This window comes from Bufo bufo, chromosome 6, assembly GCF_905171765.1.
Source record: "Bufo bufo chromosome 6, aBufBuf1.1, whole genome shotgun sequence".
NCBI lineage: Eukaryota > Metazoa > Chordata > Amphibia > Anura > Bufonidae > Bufo > Bufo bufo.
The window spans coordinates 349633818-349648087 of record NC_053394.1 but is presented as its reverse complement, the minus strand read 5'-3'; the positions used below and the strand labels follow the sequence as shown (position 1 = coordinate 349648087).

Below are 14270 nucleotides of genomic sequence, written 5' to 3'. Positions count from 1 at the left end.
GGAGTTATGAAGAGGTGCCGGCCACTACATAATTTCGGCGGATCCTCTGCCACTTCTAACTGTAAGATAGCTTCTTACCGGCATCCTCTGCGGCCAGTGAGGATGAGGTTATTTAATTCAATACACTTGGTCTCTGAAGAGACCCAGCGTATTGAAGCTGCAATTCTTATTTTGGCCGGCAGGTGGCAGGCTAACATAAGAAATGAGCACTTTAGCAATCATGGTTACGAACGAATCTAGTTGTTTTATCTGTAACATTGCCAAGATGGATCCGTCATGGGCTCCATTGAAAGTCAATGGGGGACGGATCAGTTTTCTATTGTGTCAGAGAAAACGGATCCTCTGACACAATCTGCATCCCAGGACGGAAGGCAAACCGCAGCATGCTGCGGTTTGCTCTCCGGTATGAGAACGGAACGCATTCTGGAGTATTGAACGCATTCTGTTCAGTTACGTTTTTGTCCCCATTGACAATGAATGTTAGAGATCTGCGGTATTCAGACCCTATGATGGATCTCAAAATTGGAAAATATTAGCGCTAGTGTGAAAGTAGCCTTAGACAGTATTAGCAAATGTTGAGTTCATGGTTTTTCCTGTTTAGTCCCTTAAAATGCTTTGTTTTGTGTTTTTCATTCAGAGATGATGACTTGCATGATGATTATCATCGGAAGCGAGAAGAGTATGATCGATATAGAGAACCCCTGGATAGACTTCCAGATGGTTTGTGTTAAATTTTTTTAATTAACAGGCAGTTTAAGAATCATTTGTTTTTAAAGACTTGGCTAACTGGGGTGTGTGTATTTTATTTTTATTTAGTTATTTTTGTATATAATTTTATTTTTGTGTGTATAAGTTGTTGCGATACCAAATTTTTGATTCGGTTTTGATACCATGAAAAAGTATTGCGATATTCGATACCACGCAAAAAAATAAACCAAAAAAGCCACGTGCATTCCGCATTTAAAAAAATGTCGAATCGTGCAGTTTTTATTTATTTTTTCTGTTACGGCGTTCACCGCATAGATTTTTTTAATATTTTAATAGTTTGAACTTTTCTGCCGTGGTAATATGTTTATTATTTATACATTTTATATGTGAAATTGGGAAAAGGGGGCGATTCATACTTAATATTTCGGTGGGGTTTTTTTTCCTTTTTTTTTTTTTATACACTTTCTTTAAACTAACTATTTCTTCTGTTAGGGGCCAGAACCTGGGATCTTTCATCCCTTGTCCTATTCATTCCTGATAGAGCTCTATTAGGGTGAATAGGACTTCACACTGTCCCTGCTGCTCTGTGCTTTATGCACACAGCATCAGTGATGTTACCATGGCAGCCAGGGCTTCAGTAGCATCCTGGCTGCAATGGTAACCGATCAGAGCCCCAGGCTTACACAGCTGGGGCTCCGATCAGAAGCTGCCATTGCACCACCAATGAGGGGGAGGGGAGAGGACCCTGTGGCCACTGCCACCAATGATTTTAATACTGGGGGGTTGAGAGGGGCCGGCGCACTGTGCCACCAATGATTTTAATGGGGTGGGGGGGAGGGGCACACTGCAGCACCAATGATAATTACCCCTTAATACAGGAGGCGGGTACTGGCAGATCAGCGGCAGTTAACCCCTCAGGTGCCGCACCTGAGGGGTTAACTGCCGCTGATCGCAGCTACCTGTCAGGGGCAGGGTGCCGGCAATGCGATTCTGCTGCCGGCACCCGCCTCCTGTATTATGGGTTAAAGTCTACTTTTCCTGGGTCCAGACTAAGTATTAGGCTACACAGAGCGGCGCCCAGCGATGTCCCAGCACTCACCATTATTCCTGGGCGCCGCTCCGTTTGCCCGCTGTGCCCCATTACTGTCTCCTCTCCTGCTTCACATGCTAATTACTATCGGAGCGATGGAGAGGAGACATCAGCTTCACTAGTGGGCGTTCCTTCTCCCTGGCTGTAGCGCTGTCCAATCGCAGCGCAGGAAGAAGGAACGCCCACTAGTGAAGCTGATGTCTCCTCCCCATCGCTCCGATAGTAATCAGCATGTGGAGCAGGAGAGGAGACAGTAATTGGGCACAGCAGGTGAACGGAGCGGCACCCAGGAATAATGGTGAGTGCTGGGACATCGCTGGGCGCTGCTCTGTGTAGGAAAAGTACTATCATTGGTGGCGCAGTGTGCCCGCGCCTCTCTTCTCATTGGTGGCAGCGGCAGCACAGGGGGAGGGAGGACAGCTCCCTTCTCCCCGTGCTGCTGAGAGAACATGAGCGCGCCGACAGCAGCGCGCTCATGTTCAGAGATACTAGACTGCGCAGAGGCGAAGCCCAGTATCGAAAAAATGGAAATCCCGGTATCTTATCGATACCAGGACAAAAGTATCGATTGGGTATCGAAATTTCGATACCCGCAACAACCCTAATATATGTATATATAATATATAGCGATAGCGAATTTCATGTGCGGGTTCATGTTGTGGTATTTACTGAACTGCGTTATGGATTTCGTTACCACGGACCATAACGCAATTCCTTTAGAAGCATTCCGTTATTTATTCCGTCATAATAGAAGTCTATGGGCTGCAAAACGGATCCGTCCGGTTTATGTTGTGCTGGAGGCCATAGACTTCTATTATGCCGGAATGAACAACGGATTGCCTCTAAAGGCATTGTGTTATGGTCCGTGGTAACGGAATCCATAACGTAGTTCAGTAAATACCACAACATGAACCCGCACACGAACTTCAAAATTATTTTTTTTCCGCTGATTTGTCTACTGCTATAACATAAATCATTACCTCTTGATATTCATAAATATTTGCACGTGGTCCTTGCAGCCTTAACCCCTTCACAACCTTTGTCATACTATTACATTGCTGAAAGTAGACCGTAAAGACTGTGGCTTAATAGATATTGGGGCGTTGCCATTACACCTAGATGCTCCGCTTTCTCTGTAATTGCAGCGCCCTCTGCACTTTGACATGGCCAGGTGTGATGATGATTTCACTGCCTGGCCCTGTTAATCAGTAATTTATTACTGGCAAATATTTGTCTAGTAATAATCGTTACCCATAACACGCTGCAGTAATATGCATTAAAAACTCCAGAAATATCAGGAATAAACTTGGCTTATTTGATCATTCGGGTTATTTTATGGAATCTGCGGCTGGTGTTACATTTCGGCCAAATTAGGCCTTTATCAAACTATAACGGAATAAAGAAAATAATATAGTTATCGTGATTATAGTAATAGTGATATTACTAGAAATATTGATCTCATTTGAGAAGCTGCCTGTACTCTATAGATTGGATAAGGACAGTCTAAAATGTAAACTTTATTGATGTTTGAAGTGTTTTTTATTGTTTTTATTTGAAAGCTCAATTAATTTTATGGCGTTGTACATCAAGAGGAGGTTACCATAATATAAAAAATACAAATACGGTGAACATGAAACTATTAACAGACTTATACAGAAAAGGAGAGGACCCTGCCCGCAAGAGCTTACAATCTACAAATGATGCAACTTATTTGGCTCCATGATCCAGATTTTGGTAAACCTCTGGGTCATGGCATCAGTAAATGGCTTAATTAGGTGCAGATGGGGTGATTAGATGAACAAGCTGTTCTCACTCCATTTCTAGAAGAAAAAAAAAGACCCATTATGTGACAGAGCAAGCATGCTCTCTTATTGATGAGGGAATTGATAGCATGCACAAAAGTCCATGCTATCCTCCCTATGGGGACATTGACAGTTTGACAGGCAGAGACAATCTATGTCTCTCCCTATGCACCCTGTCTACCCTTGCTCACCTCGGCTGGTTGAAGATAGGTTAGGAATGCCAGGTCCTAGTTCGAGGCTCTAGCCATGATATATCGTGAGTTAGAGCACGTAGAAATGGGACTCAATGAAATATCCAGGTTTCATTTCTGACCCAGTTTCTAAGGGCTCTAACTCGCAATACATCACAGCCTAGAGCCTAGTTTTAAAGAGGACCTTTCATGGGTCCGAACATTGTAAGATTACTATCTGGACATGTAGTGCGGCGCCCAGCGATCCCACTGCACTTACTATTATCCCTGGGCGCACTCCGTTTGCCCACTGCGGCTCCGTTACCTTCTCCCGCACTGTATGGTAATTGATACTCTCGGTTCACCCGGGAGGAGTCTGCCCTGTTTCTCCCTGGGCGTTTCTTCTCCCTGGCTGTGAGCTCTGCACTGTGATTGGACAGTGCTACAGCCAGGGAGAAGGAATGCCCAGGGAGAAACGGGGCAGTCTCCTCCCTGGTGAACCGAGAGTAGTAATTGGCATACAGCGCGGGAGAAGGCAACGGGGCCGGAGCGGCGCCCAGGGATAATAGTAAGTGCAGTGAGATCCCTGGGCGCCACTCTACATGTCAAGATGGTAATCTTACAATGTTCGCACCCATGAAAGGTCCTCTTTAAAGCAGAGATCAAGCCATAAGCAGCAAAGATGTATGAGGACGTCCTTTGCCACCTTGCCAGGACGTACTACATATGTGCCTGGCAGGGAAAAGTTTAAAAGCAATTTTTTATGATTGCATTACACTCTTAGGCCTTCTGCACGCGAATACACAGGTGCCGTTCCGTGGGCATTCCGCATCACGGATGCGGACCCATTCTCTTGAATGGGTCCGGAGATGCGGGATGGTGCGGAACGGAAACACTACGGAGTGTTCCGTGGGGTTTCGTCCGGTACTTCCGTTCCGCAAAAAGATAGGACATGTTCTAACTTTTTTCGGAACGGCCGGATTGCGAACCCATTAAAGTCCGCGATCCGCTGCGGCTGCCCATTGAACAGTGTTCGTGCATTTTGCGGGCCACAGCACGACCACGGGGCGCACACGTTCGTGTGCAGGAGGCCTTAGGGTACTTTCACACTTGGATTGTGAGGATCTGGCAGGCAGTTCCGTCACCTGAACTGCCTGCTGGATCTGGAAATCCATATGCAAACGGATATTATTTGTAGACTGATCCGGATGTGTCTGACAAATGCATTAATACTTTTCAATGGGCGGCAAGTGTTCCGGAATTTTGGCCGGAGAAAATACCGCAACATGCTGTGGTATTTTTTCCGGCCAAATACCGTAAAGGGACTGAACTGAAGACATCCTGATGCATACTGAACAGATTGCTTTCCATTCAGAATGCATTAGGATAAAACGGAAGCGTTTTTTTCCCGGTATTGAGCCCCCTGTGATGGAACTTATTTTCTCAGTTGGTCCTTATAAAAATAAATAAAATTTTAACAGTTTTTGTCCTACATGGTTAAAGGGGTTCTCCAGGCTTTTAATATTGATGAACTATCCTCAGGATAGGTCATCAATATCTGACAACCGGCACCCCTGCTGATGCATGTTTGAAGAGGAGGCGCGCGCTGTGCCAGCGCTGCCTCCTCTTCACTGTTTACCTTCTTGCCGTCCCCTCTGCAAGAAGGTCATAGGTCATCAATATTAAAAGCCCGGAGAACCCCTTTAAGTTTCAGCCTATCTGCCTAGTATCTTAAGGCCTGTTTCACAATTGCGCTAAACAGATCTGGCAGGCTGTTCCAGCTGGGAACAGCCTGTTGGATCCGCGAATACTGTGCACTGTCGAGATACTGTCTGGGCCCCATTCACTATAATGGGGACCAGCAGAGATCCGTACACATCCCGGAAAACATGCCGTGAAGCTGCCGGGTAGCAGCTGAATCTCCTCTGGTCCCCATTATAGTGAATGGGGCCGGACGGTATCTCTGCAGTGTACGGTGTTGCCTGGTATTCACAGATCCAGAAGGCTGTTCCCAGCTGGTATGTGTATCCTAGAGTAGGCTGCTCTTATCTGGCAGTCTGCTGGTGACTGTCAGTATAAAGACTCATGCACACGTCCGTGGAACATGGACAGTGTGATACCGGCCTGGATTTCTTCTGAGTGCAGGAGCGCACAGCGTCATTGGTTGCCATGACGACGTGCGCTTCCTGCTGCCGCCGCACTACACTAATACACTGGTATAGATCATACCAGTGTATTACTGTATTGCGGCAGCAGGAAGCGCACGGCGTCATAGCAACCAATGACGCCGTGCGCTCCTGCACTCAGAAGAAATCCAGGCCGGTATCACCCGGTCCGTGTTCCACTGACGTGTGCATGAGGCTTAACACAGACAGTTTAATTCTCTGCAGTGCATGAGCAAAGATAATCCCTCAGTCTACTTGTGGAACTGTTATATAGAACCAAGAAAAATAATAAAGTTAATAAAGTAAAAAAACAAAAAACACCCTTTTCCATGGATAAATTGCAAAAATTAAAGGCCCTCCACATATTTGGTATTTTCGCATCCATAACGGCACACTATCATATAATTAATCCCGTACGCTGAACGCAGTTTAAAAAAGAAAAAAAAATGTTGGAATTGCAGATTTTTGCTTATTCACTACTAAAAAAAGTTTTATGTAAAGAAAAATGACACCAATAAAAAGTACAGGTCTGCCCGCAAAAATTAAGCCCTCACAAAGCTCAGTAGAAAGAAAAATAAAGTTATAGATCTCAGGATGTGGTGATACAAAATATATCTATTTCATATTATTGTAATTGTAGTGACCCAAAGTTATCCTGTTATTTATGCCGGAAAATGAACGCTGCTAAATTTATAGCGTAACAACTTCTCCCTAGAAAAGTTAATAAAAGTTCATCAGTAATTTGTGTACCCCAAAATGGCGCCTTTAAAAACTAATATACTTGTCACTGTAATAAAAATGATAAAGTGAAACACATTGTAAGCCCTCAGGGGCTGGGCCCGCTCTCCTTCTGGACCAGTCTGTGACTGGTCTTGTTTATGCTTAGTGCAATCTGTCTGTATTATGTGTGTGCAGCGCTATGGAAAGAATAATAATATAACATACATATAAACGCTGTCGTCCTACTTTGGAATCATAGCTTCCAATTGTTTTCTTCTCACATGTAGTGTGAACTCCCTGCCAAGCAAAACGGCGTGTAGACCTATTACTTTAGGGATTATTTGTATTTTGCACGGCATAGACATTGGGTCATGGTCACTGAAGGCTTAGTTTTACAATTTCTTGTGGTACCTATTGTATATAACGGACTTGTATTCGTAGAAAGATACAAGCGTGAAGAACGTCGACGCGAGGAGCTGTATAAGCAATATTTTGATGACCTTCAAAGAAAGTTGGATCAGGATCGTCACGTGGACTGCTCGGTTGTTGCTGCAAACAAACAGTCAAAGTAAGGGCGTGTGTGTTCAATCACATCCATTTTATTCCGTCAGCAGATTTGCTCCTATGACACTGGCTGGCCTGTTGCATGTATGTTTGGCCACCGAAGACCTCTATTTTGGTCCCATGTTCCTTTGTGCCTGCATTGCTGCGAAAAATGAAGTTTTAATATTTCCAAATAAGCTTCTGAGAGCATCGTGGGCGTTGATGTTACTCCTAGTGGCTTGGCTCTCTCTGCAACTGGCGAGCCCTCTGCACTTTGACAGAGCCAAGCAGTGTAAACCTCATCATGTCTGGTCCTGTCGATCAAAGTGCAGGGAGCAGAGCCTCTCGGTGTAACGGCAACGCCCCCATTGCTCCTGGAGGCTCATTTGCATATATCAAAACATCATTTTTCGCGGGCACCTATGAACAAGGGACCAACACAGATGCCTTCAGCTGCCAAACGCACATGCAATAGGTCAGCCAGTCATGCCCTTTTAGAAAGGGTTCTTCAGGATTTAGCAATTCATGGCCTATCCCTACCATAGGTTGTCAGTATCAGCTCTGCAGGGGGTCTTGCACCCTGCTGCCATGCCAGTCAGCTGTTCAGGAGTTGTACAACTCCCCCATTGCAGCTATTCCCATTGAAGTGAGTGCTTCCAGTCAAGATCTGTCCATTATTGGATGGAGTAGTTCCAGCATCTATTTCTGTCATTGAGCTACTCCCAGACAGCTAACCAGAGGGGGTTTGGGGTGTCAGACCCCGACGATCATACACACAAAAAGTTAGGGATATTTGGCTTGTGGGTGAAATATCAGGATGAACCTGACATGCTCTCTAATCTTTACAGGTTAACTTAAAAGGGTTGTCTCACTTCAGCAAATGGCATTTATTATGTAGAGGAAGTTAATAGAAACCTCTTACTAATGCGTTGTTGTTTTCCATATTGCTTCCTTTGCTTACTGGATTAATAGTAATAATTAATTAATAATTGCAAGGTGGTCATAACCATGGAAACGAGCAGTGTATAATGTGCTGAAAAACGAATCCAGGAAGCAATATGGTCAATAATAATACATTAGTTAAGTGGCTTGTATTAACTTTCTCTACATGATAAATTCTATTTGCTGAAGTGACAAAACCGCTTTAATGTGACCTTCTCTAAACTTTTCAATGCACATGTCCAACTGTTCAGTGTTTCAGTACATTTTGCACAACTTGCTGTTCTCTTACAAGCTGCTTAATGGCAAAGTGTTTGATCCATGAAACTGCCAATAAATTTCCTGCTTCAATTAAAATTGGTATTTAAACAGTCCTCCTCATCATGCTGTTCACATTTTGACATCATGAGACTAAGACGACACCTAACAATTGATCATCAGTACCTCACCATTGCGAGGCTTCAACCAGGATGTTCTCAGACGGAAGTGGCCATTGAGATTAGAGTGTCACATAGTGTCATCAGCAGGGTTGCTGCAGAGATGCAAAGACTGGAAGAGGAACAGTAAGGTATAGAAGTGGATGTCCTTTGGCCACATCCCAAACTGATGACCGCTTCATTGTGAACAATGCCCTGTGGAACCGAATGTTGTGTGGCATTCAACTCCAGGCACATTTAAGGCAGGTTAGAGGCACCCATCAGTGTGGTCTGCGTTCTAGATCACCTGCAAGGGTACCTGATCACACCACCAGGCACAGGCGTCATCGTCTTACATGTGCCAGGGAGCATCTACGCTGGACGAGGGACTAGTAGGCTACAGTGCTGTTCACTGATGAAAGTCAATTCACGCTGAGCAGAAATGATGGCCGCCAACAATGTTAGAGACGTCAAGGAGAGTGCTATGCATCAGCCACTGTTGTCACCAGACGAGCCTTTGGTGGTGGTGGTAGTGTTAGTGTGGGCAGATGTGTCTAGTCAATACAGAACTGCTCTACACTTTGTGAATAGTACCCATACTACTTGAATAGCATCATTAATCCAGTCATTGTGCCTCTGTATGAACAACACAGGCCTAATTTCATCTTCATGGACGACAGTGCGTCAGCTCATCAAGGTCACATCATTAGGGAACGGCTGCTGGGGACCTCAATTGGAGTGGCCTGCACCTTCTCCAATCCTGAATCCCATTGAAAACCTATGGGGTCAGCTGAGTCACCGTGTAGAGGCTTGTTACTCTGTACCCCAGAACCTTAAAGGGTTTCTACCACCACATTTTCACCTATTTAGCTGTCAGACACTAGCGATCTGCTAGTGTCTGCTCTACCTAACCATGCTATTGTAATCCCTTTCTGTGCAGCGGTTATGGGGGCGTCTTTTCAGCACCTAGAGGTCCACTCACTATTTCCGCTGCTAAGCGCGCTCCAGCCCGCCCCTCTCCTCTAGATTGACAGCCTACTCGCGCCTGCGCCGTGTGCTTCTGTATTCGGTTCAGTGACTGTTGGACTGCTCCCTGCGCCGTAATCGGCGCAGGCGCAGTGAAGATGCCGGCGCAGGGAGACAGTCACTGCACCTGCGCCGAATACAGAAGCACACGGCGCAGGCGCGAGAATTCGGCCGAGATGCAGAGAGGTAGTCTGTCAATCTAGAGTAGAGGGGCGGGCTGGGCGGCAGAAATGGTGAGTGGACGGAGCCTCTAGGTGCTGAAAAGACGCCCCCATAGCACCTAGAGGCTCATTAGCATGCAAATAAAACTACGTTTTTTAGGGTAACCGCTGCACAGAAAGGGATTACAATAGCATGGTTAGGTAGAGCAGACACTAGCAGATCGCTAGTGTCTGACAGCTAAATAGGTGAAAATGTGGTGGTAGAAACCCTTTAATGACCCGAGGGCTGCTCTTCAAGAAGAGTGGGATGCCATGCCTCAGCAGACAATAAGTCGACTTGGGAACAGCATGAGACATCGTTGTCAAGCTGTAATTGGTGCTCAAGGCCACATGACAAGTTGAGACATTGACATTTCTGTGGAGGTGTACCCACCACTGGTGTTGGTTTTTGTTTCAATAAATGTTTGAGATGAGGAAATCACCATTGCTGCTTCTTAAATTCCCTACTTTCATGATATAATATCATTGTAGCGGGAACTTTTTACATTTTCCATAAATTTCACCCGAAAGCCAAATATCCCTAACTTTTTGTGACTAGTTATTGGTCATCAACTGTTAAATCTTGGAAAAACACCTTTTACTTTACTGAGGTATTTTTGTTTTTCAGGGATTATGCAGAATCTGTGGGAAGAAAGATCCGTGACCTGGGCATGTTGGTGGATTTAATATTTTTGAATACAGATGTATCTTTAACTCAAGTCTTAGATGATGTGTCCAGAGGGGGTACACCATTTGCTATAGTGATAACACAGCAACACCAGACCCATCGCTCCTGCACTGTTAATATTTTATTTGGAACACCTCAAGGTAAAGAATTATCGTGTGTGTGTGTGTGTGTGTGTGTGTGTGTGTGTGTATATATATATTATATTATTACTTTTTTTTTCTCTCATTAATGTCATTGGGGGACACCGCACCATGTGTATACACCCAGCTACCACTAGGAGGCGACACTAGATATGAAAAGGTTTGGCTCTGCCCAGGTGGGCTATACCCTCTCCACAGACACTGGGCTAATCAGTTTTAGTCTAGTGTCCGTAGGAGGCAGGCACAACCTGCTCTTCTCCTGCAGGTCTTGCTGCAACTTTTTTTTGCTTTTAAATTTTTTTTTTTTTCTCTTCACGTTACAGGTGCAGGTTTTATCCTGCAGCAGGGGGTCTACATTGTGGAAGTCCACTTTAGTAGCACTCCCTGCGGGCATGTACCTCGCCGGTCACGCAGTCCCCCATTACTGCATCCCCAGTGGAGTACTGGTAATCCCACTCTAGTGCGAGTTTACAGAAGGGGTGACCCTGCGGAGCCCGAAGACGCCAGATCGTGATTATGCTCCCTACCCTAGTTAGGGACTCCTTCCCCCTGGCCGCCCTTCCCTTCCTAGGCCTCCTAATTACTCTAGTCCCCGGCTTGTGTCTGGACTAGGCCACACCAGTTCCTGCTTTTTTCTTGGCATCCAGGATCTCTGTGTGGCTCATTTTTCTCTCTCTATGGGGGTAGATATGACTACCTTCCCTTCCCCCTCAGGGCATTCCTTCCTCCTCTCCCCACGTCCCTTGGTGTCTGCCCGCTTAGGGTGCTTCATTTTCGGCTGCGGCATCTACTTTAGTCCCCAGCTTCGGCTTTGACAAGGCCACATCTGTTTTCCAATATTTTTCCCTTCCACCCAGGGGTTCTATTGGGTCATTTTTCTCACCAATGGGGGTCGCTTTGACCATGCTGTACACCTGTCTTGTTTTAGTCTTCACTATACAGCCGTATTACTCCTTTATTAGGTAGAGTACCTGTACCATCTCCAAATGCTGTAGCCATCACATCTGTCTGGTTCTAATGTGCATCACGCAGTCATAGTACTCCTTTATCAAGCAGAGTACCTATACCATTTCTAGATGCTGTAGCCATGTCTCCACTCTCATTATACTGTGCATCATGCAGCCAAATTACTCATATTCTCCGGTGGAGTATTTGTAGTATCTCCAAGTGCTGTGCCCTATTGGTACAATCTGTGGCCCATATGGCTCCTGCATTGCCCTTTCCTGGCTCTAATGCGGAGTCCTGGTACCATCCCCAGACACTGTATTCATCACTCTTTTCTGGTTCTAGTATGCATCTGGCACCCCATTACCGTCGTCCTCGGCGGTGTACTTGTACTATCTCAAGGCGCTGTATCTGACAAACCATCCTAGTTGTAGTATCTACCTGGTAGCCATATGTTACCCCCTTTTTTGGGCGGAGTATAGTTGCAATTGTTAGATCCAGTATATAGCTGGCCTGTTCAGATCTGACACCCGGTGCAGTACCTCCTGAACTGGGCCCTCTGAGTGCAAGTCTTCTCATTGCCCCTGTACTAGGCATGATTTTTACTTTATTGCTTGACTCACTACTTAACAGGACTTCTCAGTCCTGTTATGCACCAGACAACCACACTGCCTCCGCCATGGGCAGGTTGTTGGCTATCATGCTAGGTTTCTTCTTTGTCGACCCTATAAAGTACTACTGTATTCCGCAGAGCCGCGTTACCCCATTTCATGGATCGAGTACTCGCGTTGTTGTTACTGCCTCTCTGCTTTGTTTTCAGAGTTACATGGCCCAGTCCTGGCAGAATACCTGTATCACCACTGGATGCTCTATCCTGCAGGGATACGCAGCATTGTGAGCACCAGCCGCTACTGCAGTTTTCGGGTCATCGCTGGACGTCCTCTCTGATATGGCTGTGACAGGACTAGTGAGAGCCACACACCTACTTGGTGGCTGGAATTTTCTGCTGCTCACTCTGGTACCGGACATGGTCCCGTAGTTCTTCCATGGTCCAGGCATTCTTGGTACTCCCTTATGTTCTCTGATTAGTTGTGCTACATGGCAGAAGTGCCTTTCGCTTGGTCCTTGCCGTTGTCTGCACCTGTCAGTTTCTTCCCCCTTCCTTAGGGGTTTCATTGTGCTCTGCTGGTTTCTACATGTCAGTGTAGTCTTCCGGCTTCCCCTGGTGAATTCCACATCCTTTTCTGACATATGGATGTCTGGCGATTCTTTCACAAAATCCAGGGTGCTGTAATTGTCCCTTCCAGGGCAGTGTTGTACAGTATGCTAGTCACTACACTTAGGATGGTTTATTAACCATGGCTGATGTTTTTTTTCCTATGGTTGCTACAATTAATTTTTCCTTTGATAATCTGGCTATTATTGTCCTCATGTGGTCCAGTTCTGTGGACCCTACTTGAGCCTCTGACTGGGTAATCCTGCTTGGAGTCCCTGCCCCAATGATTCTTAGACCATCTAGCTGGTCTGTTCCCTCTGGGGAAGCTACTCATGGCATCTCTGACCGCACATGCTCTGTATGACAGCTGCTTCTTTTGCCCGGTTTGGTTCTTTTCCCTCCTGGGTTCCCATAGGCTTCTTTCTCTCTCTTGAGATTCTAACCTCTCTTCCCGTCTCCCTAGGTTCAGGTCCTGGTACCTGGGTGTTTGTTGCTCCGGTTTGCAATTTATATTCATATTGGCCTCTTCTGGGAAGGAGCTTTCCCTCAATTTGAGAACTGTTCCTCCTTAGGCTGTTTAGAGTTCTCTCTTCCAATATCTCTCAGACGAGTGTGTCTGTGATTGGTTCCTTTTTTCCTGAGACTTCATGTGGCCAGGGATTTCTCTGGTCTTACATTTCACAGAGATATTTTGTTCCAGTTTTTCTGAGGCTCGATTCTCGCCTTCTTTGTGTGGGAACCATGTCTTTACGTTCCCTGATCCTGGCCATTACCAAGGACCCCCTTCTCCCCCAGGGGTTGGCTGCTTTCTCTGGCAGGATGGAGTTTCCACCTTCTCATAGGGTGTTTCTCGTTTCCCACGTGACTTGCAGTGTAAGGAGGCTTGCTCCCTTTCCATGGTGAGTCTTTGCTATTCTTTCTCTCAATCGTTCAGCCTCCAGTGCTTCCTTGTTTCCTCTCTACCCTGGCCTTCACATGGTGTTTGCCACGGACAGGCCATGTTTTTGGTTTGAGACAATTTGAAGTTTTCCTTGCCGGGTCCTCTTACTGGTCGGGTTCCTTTGCTTCCAGGCCTTATGGAATCTCCTTCCTTTTGCTGAGGGGTGGTCCACAGGGTCTTCCTTTAGTTTGTCTCCAGGAAGTTTTTTTTCCTTGGTTCAGGACTGCTCCTGTCCTTTTCCCAGGAATTTTCTCTCCTGCCAGGTTCCCTCATGGTCTAATTTTTCTTGTTGGGTCTGTCCTCTTATAGATCCTCCTCCTGGAGCATCCTTCTATATGCAGAGCGCTAGGCCATTACCAACAGACGCCTTCCGGTTGTGCTGCTCTCCTGTTTCTTCTGGGGGAGCCCTGGTTCTTCCAGGTCCTTCCTATGGCTCTCTAGTGCACCCTTGTTCAACTCTCGGTTCTTGCGCAGGACATCTAGCTTCTTTATTTTTCCCACCTTGGCTGGAGCTGGGTGCTTTGTTTCTTTCTTGCATATGGCCTTTTTTCCCAGGCACTTG

At 46.0% G+C, this 14270-nt stretch overlaps 1 protein-coding gene across 2 annotated transcripts in view; it reads left to right on the top strand.

Annotated features, from left to right (window-relative positions):
• Positions 1 to 14270, top strand: part of NCOA5 (nuclear receptor coactivator 5) — a 41972-nt gene that overhangs the window by 19644 nt on the left and 8058 nt on the right. For both annotated transcript variants that reach the window (XM_040435085.1, XM_040435084.1), the window contains 3 exons: positions 638 to 720; positions 7097 to 7223; positions 10408 to 10607. In XM_040435085.1, coding sequence (XP_040291019.1) covers positions 638 to 720; positions 7097 to 7223; positions 10408 to 10607 — 410 coding nt within the window. The remainder of the gene's footprint in view (positions 1 to 637; positions 721 to 7096; positions 7224 to 10407; positions 10608 to 14270) is intronic.